This window comes from Drosophila teissieri, chromosome 2R, assembly GCF_016746235.2.
Source record: "Drosophila teissieri strain GT53w chromosome 2R, Prin_Dtei_1.1, whole genome shotgun sequence".
Lineage (NCBI taxonomy): Eukaryota > Metazoa > Arthropoda > Insecta > Diptera > Drosophilidae > Drosophila > Drosophila teissieri.
In genome coordinates this window covers 18246862-18259019 of record NC_053030.1, presented here as the reverse complement: position 1 = coordinate 18259019, position 12158 = coordinate 18246862, and the positions used below count along the sequence as shown (strand labels likewise).

The 12158-nt window shown below is 49.3% G+C and overlaps 1 protein-coding gene across 1 annotated transcript; it reads left to right on the top strand.

The window, feature by feature from the left end:
* The first annotated feature begins 6364 nt into the window (after positions 1-6364).
* LOC122613655 (toll-like receptor 7) lies at positions 6365-11841 on the top strand. Its single transcript, XM_043787937.1, has one exon. The coding sequence runs from the start codon at positions 6740-6742 to the stop codon at positions 11117-11119; it is 4380 nt and encodes a 1459-aa protein (XP_043643872.1). The 5' UTR covers positions 6365-6739; the 3' UTR covers positions 11120-11841.
* Positions 11842-12158: the final 317 nt, after the last annotated feature.

Sequence of the window (12158 nt, the reverse complement as noted above, 5' to 3'; positions counted from 1 at the left end):
AGTGTAACGAAAATATTGAAGTATTGAAATGAAATTGTCAAGAGAGCTGGCCAAGACCGAATATCTTCACGGCGATCGATAGTGAAAGCGTGTGGGCCGTGGCCAATGAATAAATCTGGTCTGCAACCGAGAAGAATGCTCTGCAACTTCTCTTAGGATGCCACAACGAAAAGTACAAAGATCATCGGGCACAAATGAGTACATAAACCAAGGCAAAACTCGAAAAAATACAATTTGCATCTGCAAGTTTCTTTCGCTTGCAGATTGTTAGGTTACAAAAGATTGCCGCGTTCAGTTGTAATTACGAAACGATCCTTAATAAATCTGAAACGATGAATGCGATGAATGCGTAGCTCGAGAAGGAAAGCCGGTGATTAGTGCATGCCATTCATTTCGCGGCGGCCCCAGTTTACATAAGATCCTGCTGTCACCTCCCTGGGTGCGGTCTTGGGCCCTTTGAAGAACCCGATCACAATGGACCATTGGGCCAGCCACCTCATACCCCTTGCTCGATATTAAAAAATCAATCAGCCTCGCAGCCTGCAAGTCGCTTTTTGTGGCGTTTCTGTGGCGTCTACGCCTCGCCGGGCGATACTTCCCACTCGCAGCCATACACCAAGTGTGAAATTTGCTGTAAACCACAAGAAACATATTACAAAAAAAATGAACAAAAAACGGGAAAAAGGCGAAACGAAAATACCACAACGAGTGGAGCCTGGCGGGGGAAATGGGGGACTCTTTGAACACAACTTGATTACTGGCTCATTTAGTTTCATTTAAGCCAAAAGACTCTACATTGTAAAAGGCGAAAAATACAACAACAACAGCAAAGAAATGGCAGTGTTTTGTGGCTGTGGCCAAATGAGAGCATTTTGTGTGTTGGCCGTGTGGTAAAACAAGTTAAGCAGAACGACGGGCAATAAACGGCGACACAAGCAACTAAATTTTGCGGCCGGGCGATCGAATTTCACACGATTCGATACTTTACGATATTGTCTTAATCAGGATCCCCGAAGCCTGAAATATAAAAGTTGAGGCAGCAATTGGATTGGATTGGATTGGATTGGCGAAACCTGACTCATAGGGCATCGGAAATGCTAACCAAATTTCTGGAATAGTGTAACTTGTCAGGCATTCGAGGCTGTTCAACCAACAGATACACAACCAGCGAGTTACAGATACAAGATACATAATTGCTAAAAAACGGAAAACAGAAACCTAAAAAACCTGCTGAGAGTGTCAATGACAGCGAAGTGAGAAAGAGAGCCGAGTCCTCTCTCTGCGGAGATCGCGTGTGAGTGTGTGGGTGAGCAGAGCACCAACACCAGCAAAGCCCGGAGAACATCGCCAAATGTGCGAGTGAAACGGAACATATACTTACCGGCTGGAGAAAGAGAGATGCTAGATCTGAGAGAGCGGAGAGAGATCTTCTGCAATAGTATGTGTGAGAGCGGAAAGTGGGCTGTGAGTGTGTTGGTGATATTTCCCCTCCACTTACTCTCACTCTCGCACTCTCACGAATCTCGTATCTCAGCGCTACCTGCCCAGAGTATCTTGCAGATACAGATAGACCCACTACTTAGGCTCGGATTAGGAGGCCCGTTCTAAACTGTTTGCTCAAACAACAAGCGCCTGTGTTATTTTTAGCCTTTGCCTGGAAGGGTAACGAAAATATTTCTCTTCCTCAATTTTCTACAGATTTTTGGCAATTAGTTAGGCCTGAAAAAACAGTTTTTCGCCAAAAAATGTGCAGTAAACTTCAGACACCTTGCCACCAGTAAGCTGGATAAATAAATCGAAATTATAGACCAATTTATAAACATGAGTTGTCGAAGATCGTCGTTTGCCTCTTCGTGTTGTTAATGAAGGGTTCTGCTTGAAAATCGCCGAACCCCTTGGAATCAGCTCTCCATCGATCTTCTCTTTTTTAACTTACTTTTTTTTTTGGCGGGGAAGGGAGGAGGCCGCTAAAGTGGGTATTAGCAAAATGCTGAAAAATTGCGAGCCCGAAAACGAAACGGAATGAAATGAAATCTTTAGCAGAAAACGCCGAAAGAGGCTGACAATTAGAATTGTCTGGCTGGTTTTTTATGTTTAGCCATGATTATGGGTTGTACGCTCTGTGGCATTTTGGCTGAGCAACATGAATTGGTATTTTTCACTTTTCGAGGCCTTTTTCTCCCAGCTTTTTCCGCCAACTCAGAGGTTTTTGTGTTCGCTCAGGTCTTGGGCATTCGTTTATAAAATTATAAAAATATTTAAATTACTCATAAGTAGTTAGGAAGTGGGCGATTACATAAACAGCGCTGCGCATGCAAATCGCTGTGGTCTGTGCTTTTTTTCTTTTTTTTTTACTTTCGTGGAATGTTTTTCAGGTAGCCAAAAATCCGGCCATAAGTTTTCGGCCAGCCTCTAAGCGAGAGAGACACATGGCCCGGGAGCATAAATCAAACCGACCAATAAATACTTGCGGCCGGGACTCGAGAAATCGAGATTCTCAATAGCCACAGAACAGTAAACGCGTAATTAACCCCATTCTGCGCGAAGGAGCAGAGAAATATGGCGCAAGAGTTAATGCACATTAAAGCTCATATATCAACCCCTACACAAATCAAGCGGACTGAGCTGGGAGGTTGGTGGCACAATAGGCAGCCTTTCGGAAGAGCCTCAAATGCTGGCAAGCCACTCGAGTCGGCGAAGCTAGCACAATGCAGCAAAAGTATCTTTAAGATGCACTTGAGCGGTCGTCGGCATCTCGCATCTCCTTACTCACAGCATATATGTACAAATATATATGTGTTCCTCCACCGATGGGTTTATATATTATATAAAATATCGCATGGCATATAAAAATGCCTGGCATTGTTTCAGCATCGACGTGTGGGCGCATTACTGAGCCCGCATATCAAATGAGTCCTGAGCTCGAGACAGAACACAAAAACAACGGCAGCAATAGCAAATCACACTATCGAACAAGAATTTTCAAGATACACAAATTCCACGCAGACATTATAGCTGATGGGGATTTTCAGATATGCGGCTGGAGATAAAATCAATGTTTTGTCTAAAATAAATTAGTCAAAAGTTGGGAAAAAATCGAAGTGAGGGAGAGTTTGAAGTGAATTAATAACCAAATAAAATCTCAATTGGAATTTATAATACTTGAAGAAACAAAGGTTTTTATCTTTTCATATTTCTATAGTTTCTTATCTTGGCAATGGTAATAATGTTCGATTTGTTGTGCAGTTTAGCCGCTGCGGAGGCGGCAATAATGTAATGCAAGTGCGCCTGACAGCTGCCACAGGATGACTCCTTCGATGGGGATTGCCATTGCTGTCACACGCACTTTCCACTCCAGCGGTGCAACGTGCCACACATCCCATTGATGGCCTGCTTATTCCCGGGTTCATTCATTAAAGCTCCAGCAATGATATTCATAACTGCCATTTCAACAGCCATGGCAATTTTCAATTGCATCCAAAAGATTATGAAAATTTTGGCCTCAAAAAAATCGGGCAAGACGCTCGCCGCATTCGCATTCGGTATTCGGATTTCGGATTCGCAACAGCAGCAGCGCAGCAAAATGGAAAATAACTGAAATCAGAAAACAAACTCAGTGCGCAAACATAAATTATGCATTACAAACGTGCTTCTGACCCATTGCCATTTTCTAATTCAATTAAAATGGTTTTTGTTTCTCCAGCCGCTGCTGCAGTTCGCCGAGCCAAGCCAGGCATTTGAATACGATTTCCCAAGGAGCGGAGCGGGAAAGTTTCTGAATAGGCCGCTGGGAAAGTTGGAGCATCGCATCCAGGCAGCCAGACACTAATTTGACATAGTTATGCGAGTCGAAATGAAAGCTGCAATGAGGATTTTGGTCGTGGCCAACGCGGCGTATGAATAATATTTAAGCTGTGGCAGTTGGCGCTGCAACAAACAGACATTAGGCCACTTTTATGGCAGCCTTACTCCTGTAAGACACTTTTGGCCAAGCAGGTACTTGAAATGTCCATAATGTCCCAAGAATGCTAAACAACATTTCACTAGGCGAAACTTTGAAGAGGCAACTAACCGAAAAAGTTGAGTTTTCTGACCGTTTTTAATCTGGTTTCAAACTCGGGAAAAAACTGCCACTATAGTTATGTCGGCATGAGTCTGAGCCCGAAGACACGGAAAAGGTCGACGACACACATATGACAAAGTGTGCCCCAAAGTTGCCGGCACATGTCGAGTTAATGAAATTTAAAAATTCATAAAATATTCGCACCACTAGGCAAACAGCAGTAAGAACCACGTCGGCAACATCTACATTCCCACCAGCAGCAGCAGCAGCAACTGCAAAGGGGAAGTGTAACTCAATTAATTAATAACAATATACCAACAGCAGCAGCAGCAGAAACATTAACAAGAACAACAAACAAAATAATTAAGTAACAAAAGTTTCATATTTGCAACGCCACAAAAACAAAACGGACCGGGAAACGCAGCAGCAACAGGAGCAACAGCAACAGCAACATTGGGATGGCAGAAGCCAGGCAAAGTTTCCAACTCTACGTTTCTTGTCTTTTTTTTGTTTTCAGTTCTGTTTTTTTGGGAGTAGGGCAGCAGCAGCAAAGTTGTTGCTCTTGGCGGAAAGTTTTTTAATGTAATTTTAAGTGGCATAAGTCGACAGCCGAAAAAGCCAGCCCAGCCAGGTGATAGAGCACTGCGAAATTAGAACAGCGAACCCAAGTGACGCTAAACCATCCGGAGTTCCGTGAAGCCCATTTGCCGCACTTGCATTCACAAGTTGGCATAATAGTGGCATTCAAACTGTAATATTGCTACTGCTGCTGCTGTTGCTGTTGCCGCTGCCGTGGCATGCAACACTCATGTGCGATATTTATGGTCCGAGCGGCGAGCATCAGCAGCAGTAGCTGCGAGTAAATAAACCTGAAAATTATGATGAAGCAAATGGCAATGGCAATAAAGAGCACCAACAAGTTTCCACGAGCCACTCAAAGTTCCAAATATGTGCGGTTTTTTTTTGCTTGGCAAATAATTTCACCACTTGAAATGGCAGCAAAGTCAAAATTCAAACAACCCATAGCGGGTGTATTCAATGCTGAACAAAAAAACGTGATTTACACGAGTTTTTACTCCGCCACAAGAAGCGCAATGCAACAGTCACAAATTCGAACTCCCACCAAGAAGCCCAACGAATTGTTTGACAGCAACTGCTGCTGCAACACACACCAGCAATATTGCAAAAATATATTTAGCATACGACAATAGATTAGGCATTTTACGACAACCAAACACCGAGGAGAACCGCAGAAAACGTGGTCCAAAGCACCAAAAACACTAGCAGCAACAGTAAAAGCAATTGCAATTGCAACTGCAACAACAGCAGCAACAGCAGCAGCAACAGCAACAGCAGCAGCTGTTAAGAGGCAAGCAGCGTGCAACATGCTGAAACTAAGGCAACATACTACACCATGACCATGCAACACACATCGCGAGTGCAACACGAGGCGGCTAAGCGAACTGAGCCAGAGAATTTCCACCGCAAAGGGGGTGGGGCAGGGGGCGAAATGTTGCCAGCCAGCAGCAGCAGCCTGTTGCAGGTTCTATTTAACCCTCTGTGGTATCTGCAGCTAGTTCTACACGAAATTTTAATTCATTTTTGTTCTCTACGAATTGAAATAAATGTTAATAAACCTAACTACTGCTAAATACTTTTTCATGTTTGTAAAAGCATCGATTTAATAAGGCGCACTTGAAGCTGATCAGATAGCTTTCTGATGCCCTCAGCTAATTTTGAAATAATTCCCACTTGGAGACGATCGAAGATGCAGTGATAGCTGCTGCTGATAACCCAGCTTAACCCCGTTGGAATTATTCCATTTCCTAGTGCTAATTGTGTGGACGGAAATCTGGGAGAGCGCAGCGTAGGGTTAATGCCATGTGTGTGTGTGCGTGCAACATTTCCCCTACTTTCGGGGAGAGAGCGAGAGCGAGAGAGCCCAGCGTGTGTGTGAGCGACATATGCAGCAGGCAGGAAATGCACTGCTTGCGTGTGTGTGTGTGTGTGTGTCAGTAGCAGAGCAGAGCGGAGCGGAGAAGAGAGCGAAAGCAGCGCAGCGGCAGCGGCATGGGCAGCGCGGCATGTGTGTGTGCTCGCTCGCGAGAGTGCATTGCACATGCACATGCACATGCACATGCACATGTACCGTGTTGTCTGTCTGCCGCGACGCCGGCTGTGTGTGTGTGTCTGTGTGTGCGAGCTCTGCCAGCTCGGCAGCGACGTCGTCGGTTTCACATTTTCAACGAGCCAACGGAGTCGAGATGGCCAACTCCAGCAATCAGTTTGAATCGAAACGCGAGGCGGTAAACATGTTTTGAGAAAACGAGCTCTCGCCGAACGAAACGAAGTCGAACACCCTGAGTCGCGCCAAGTGCCAAGTTGAAATTAATATTATAAAATACACGCAATACTGCACAAGCTACCAACTTATGAGTTGAGTTGCAAGAAATCGCAAATATAGAAATAGAAACGAAAGTGAATAATCGCAAAACGCATAGCCAGCTCACACCAGGATTACAGGGCAATCGGGCTGCGGAAAAAGCGATCGAAAAATGAAAACCAGAAAGTGATTGAGTTGTGCACCACCAACGCAACCCACAACCCAACAGCTAAAGCAGCTGCAAATTAAACAAATTCATTTAAAGTTAACTAGCCAACTAGCAAATCACCAAAATGCCAGCCACAACTTCCACCATCAACATCAACACCATCATCGTTGTTGCCGCCTGCCTGTTGCTTCTTGTGGCTGATGCGCATGCGCAGCAGCAGTGCAACTGGCAGTACGGCCTCACCACCATGGACATCCGCTGCAGTGTTCGCGCTCTAGAGTCCGTATCCGGATCGCCACTTGACCTCCAGGTGGCGGAGGCGGCCGGCCGCCTGGAGCTGCAGTGCAGCCAGGAGCTGCTGCACGCCAGTGAACTGGCACCGGGACTCTTCCGGCAGCTGCAGAAGCTCTCGGAGCTGCGAATCGATGCCTGCAAGCTGCAGCGAGTGCCACCAAATGCATTCGAGGGTCTGATGTCGCTCAAGCGACTCGCCCTGGAGTCGCACAACGCGGTCTGGGGTCCCGGCAAGACGCTGGAGCTGCACGGCCAGTCGTTCCAGGGACTGAAGGAGCTGTCCGAGCTGCATTTGGGCGACAACAACATCCGCCAGCTGCCCGAGGGCGTCTGGTGCGCCATGCCCAGCCTGCAGCTGCTGAATCTCACCCAGAACCGGATACGTTCCGCCGAGTTCCTTGGCTTCTCCGAGAAACTCTGCGCCGGCTCCGCGCTGAGCAATGCCAATGGAGCGGTCAGCGGTGGCTCCGAACTGCAGACACTGGATGTCTCGTTCAACGAGCTGCGCTCCCTGCCCGATGCATGGGGCGCGTCCCGGCTGAGGCGCCTCCAAACGCTCAGTCTGCAGCACAACAACATCAGCAGCCTGGCCCCCAATGCCCTGGCCGGTCTGAGTTCGCTGCGTGTGCTGAACATCTCGTACAACCATTTGGAGTCGCTGCCCTCGGAGGCGTTTGCCGGCAACAAGGAGCTGCGGGAACTGCATCTGCAGGGCAACGATCTGTACGACCTGCCCAAGGGTCTGCTGCATCGTCTGGAGCAGCTGTTGGTGCTCGATCTGAGTGGCAATCAGCTGACCAGCCACCACGTGGACAACAGCACCTTCGCCGGCCTGATCCGCCTGATTGTGCTGAATCTGTCGAACAATGCCCTCACCCGCATCGGTGCGAAAACCTTCAAGGAGCTGTACTTCCTGCAGATTCTGGACATGCGCAACAACTCCATTGGCCACATCGAGGAGGGCGCCTTCCTGCCCCTGTACAATCTGCACACCCTCAATCTCGCCGAGAATCGCCTGCACACGCTGGACAACCGCATCTTCAACGGCTTGTATGTGCTGACGAAGCTCACGCTGAACAACAATCTCGTTAGCATCGTGGAGTCGCAGGCCTTCCGCAACTGCTCCGATCTGAAGGAACTGGATCTCAGCTCCAATCAGCTGACGGAAGTGCCCGAGGCTGTGCAGGATTTGAGCATGCTCAAGACACTGGATCTCGGCGAGAATCAGATCTCGGAATTCAAGAACAACACCTTCCGCAATCTGAATCAGCTGACGGGTCTGCGATTGATCGACAATCGCATCGGCAACATCACCGTGGGCATGTTCCAGGATCTGCCGCGCTTGAGTGTGCTCAACCTGGCCAAGAACCGCATCCAGAGCATCGAGCGCGGAGCCTTCGACAAGAACACCGAGATCGAGGCGATCCGATTGGACAAGAACTTCCTCACCGACATCAATGGCATCTTTGCCACCCTCGCCTCCCTGCTCTGGCTGAATCTCTCCGAGAATCACCTGGTTTGGTTCGATTACGCCTTCATTCCATCGAACCTGAAATGGCTGGATATCCATGGCAACTACATCGAAGCCCTGGGCAACTACTACAAGCTGCAGGAGGAGATTCGTGTGACCACGCTGGATGCCTCGCACAACCGCATCACGGAGATCGGAGCCATGTCGGTGCCGAACTCCATTGAGCTGCTGTTCATCAACAACAACATCATTGGCCAGATCCAGGCCAACACCTTTGTGGACAAGACGCGTCTGGCACGCGTGGATCTCTATGCCAATGTGCTGTCCAAAATCTCGCTCAATGCTCTGCGCGTCGCACCAGTTTCGGCGGACAAACCAGTTCCCGAGTTTTACCTGGGCGGCAATCCCTTCGAGTGCGACTGCTCCATGGAGTGGCTGCAGCGGATTAACAATCTGACCACCCGCCAGCATCCTCATGTCGTCGATCTCGGCAACATCGAGTGCCTGATGCCCCACAGCCGCAGTGCTCCACTGCGTCCGCTGGCCAGCCTCTCCGCCTCCGACTTTGTGTGCAAGTACGAGAGCCACTGCCCGCCCACGTGCCACTGCTGCGAGTACGAGCAGTGCGAGTGCGAGGTGATCTGCCCCGGGAACTGCAGCTGCTTCCACGACGCCACCTGGGCCACCAACATCGTGGACTGTGGCCGCCAGGATCTGGCCGCCCTGCCCAGCCGCATCCCCCAGGACGTGAGCGATCTCTACTTGGATGGCAACAACATGCCCGAGCTGGAGGTGGGACACCTAACTGGTCGTCGCAATCTGCGGGCGCTCTACCTGAACGCCTCCAATCTGATGACGCTGCAGAACGGAAGTCTGGCCCAGTTGGTCAATCTGCGAGTGCTGCACTTGGAGAACAACAAACTGACCAACCTGGAGGGCACCGAGTTCCGCTCGCTGGGACTGCTGCGGGAGCTGTATCTGCACAACAACATGCTGACCCACATCTCGAACGCCACCTTCGAGCCCCTGGTGTCCCTGGAGGTGCTGCGTCTGGACAACAACCGCCTGAGTTCCCTGCCCCATTTGCAGTATCGCCACAGCCTGCAGGGACTGACGCTGGGCAGGAATGCCTGGTCATGCCGCTGCCAGCAGTTGCGGGAACTGGCGCAGTTCGTCTCCGACAACGCCATGGTGGTGCGGGATGCCCACGATATCTACTGCTTGGATGCGGGCATCAAGCGCGAGCTGGAACTGATCGGCAACCTGGCCAATGGACCCGACTGCTCCGACCTGCTGGATGCCAGTGCCAGCAATATCAGCTCCTCGCAGGATCTGGCCGGTGGCTATAGGCTGCCCTTGCTGGCCGCCGTGCTGGTGCTCATCTTCCTGGTCGTGGTGCTCATCATTGTCTTCGTCTTCCGCGAGAGCGTGCGCATGTGGCTCTTCGCCCACTACGGAGTCCGGGTGTGCGAGCCCCGCTTCGAGGATGCCGGCAAGCTGTACGACGCCATCATCCTGCACTCGGAGAAGGACTACGAGTTCGTGTGCCGCAACATTGCCGCCGAACTGGAGCACGGTCGTCCGCCCTTCCGGCTCTGCATCCAGCAGCGAGATCTGCCCCCCCAGGCCTCGCACCTGCAGCTGGTGGAGGGAGCCAGGGCGTCGCGGAAGATCATCCTGGTGCTGACCCGCAACCTCTTGGCCACCGAATGGAACCGCATCGAGTTCCGCAATGCTTTCCACGAGTCCCTGCGCGGCTTGGCCCAGAAGCTGGTGATCATCGAGGAGACGAGCGTTTCCGCCGAGGCCGAGGACGTTGCCGAGCTGTCGCCGTACTTGAAGTCGGTGCCCTCCAACCGCCTGCTCACCTGCGACCGGTACTTCTGGGAGAAGCTGCGCTACGCCATCCCCATTGAGCTGTCGCCCCGTGGCAACAACTACACCTTGGACCACCACGAGCGCTTCAAGCAGCCCGTGTCGCCGGGCATGATCTTCCGCCAGGCGCCACCACCGCCAGCCTACTACTGCACCGAGGAGATGGAGGCGAACTACAGCTCAGCTACCACGGCCACGCCCTCACCGCGCCCAACGAGACCAGGAGGAGCCGCCCGGATCGTGGACTCCATGCCCATGCCCATGCGTCCGCCCTCGGAGCACATCTACCACAGCATCGAGTCGGAGTACAGTGCGTACGATCAGCATGAGGCGCTGTCGATGATACCCACGGGTCTGATGCACCAGCACCAGCAGCAGCAGTTGCGCCTGCATCAGCAACAACAGCAGCAGCAGCAGCAACAGCAGCAGCGTTTGCTGCAGCCGCAGTTCCGGGCGATGCCGCAGCAGGCGATTCCCGCTCCCTCGGCGCCGGTGCACCTGCGCAGTGGCAGTGGCTTGAGCCAGGCCAGCACCAGCACTCAGTCAACGGCCCAGGCCTCCACATCCGCAGCAGCGGCACAGCAGCAGCAGCAGCAGCAACAACAGCAGCAGCAACAAGCAGCTGGCAGTGAAGCAGCCAATAAGAACGGCCAAGCTTTCCTGGTCTTAAGAACAACAACTCCCCGAATGGCCATCTCCATCTCACTCAGCCTCGCAAGGGTTCTTCTCCGCAGGAGCGGCCATCTTGAAGCTGATCGCTCACTGGCGCAAAAGGACTCGGCAAGAAGAGGAAGCAGGAACAGGACGCACACACCAACACACTCACATCCAAAACAAAAAAGACTTTTCGTAGGCATTTCTTGAAACACAATATATTTATACGTATTTTTCGGTCGGAAGCATTTCGCCTTTGGATGTTGTGGTTGTTGTTGTTTCGTAGTTGTGTAGCACTGCCAAAAGAGGAAAAAGGAAAACAACGCACAAGACACGCCCACAACACATTCAACATATACGAGCATATAGGAATACATTATTCTAATATAATTACCATAAACGTAAAGAAACAATTACTAGAAATGTTGCAGAAACACTTTCAAATTCAATGTGATATATTAATTAACTATAATTAAATCGGCAAGCGAGAGCATGCCCCTTACTGTAATGCGTAGACCTATGTAGTAGTTCTAGCCAGGCGTAAAGAACGTAAACCTAAACCTAAAACTAAACTAAACAAAACTATTGTTAACTACAACTTAAAGTAAAGCTAATGAAATATGTACACACATTCGTTCGCATCCAGTTGATTCATTCATCCTAAGCTACACGAAACAAAAAACTAAATGAAAAAACTAAAGTGAATACTTGATAAACGTAAATGTAATGTATATAGAAAACTCGCAGGAGCAAACCCGTTTAGAGCACTTAATGTATTTATGTATCGTACTGTATAGAGAGATGATGGAGCTAAATTAATTCAATTAAATTTACTTAATGACGAAATGTATTATTAAATTAATTATTACAATTACATAAAACCAAGCGCAGAGCAATATATCTGACGAAATAAAATGCAAAAACATTACAAAATATTGACAAAAATTAAATCACACAAGTTTTCTTACTCAACTCGTTCAGCAGAGGGGGATTTTCCGTTTGGAGCAATACCAATTAAAGTTCCTTTGGTTTTCACAAAAGCGAAGCCTGCTGTGTCCCCATACATGCAACTGACACTATTCCCAGAAGGATTCACAGAGGATAATGACAGTTTATTCATTTCCATTCGGCATTTGAGCAGTGGGAATTGCCAAAGGTCACAATGCAAACGTTAACTAAAACGCAAACGCATAACTGAATTGCGAAAACGAACTAAACAAAAGCTATGCGCAAGTTAATTGCTTGTAAA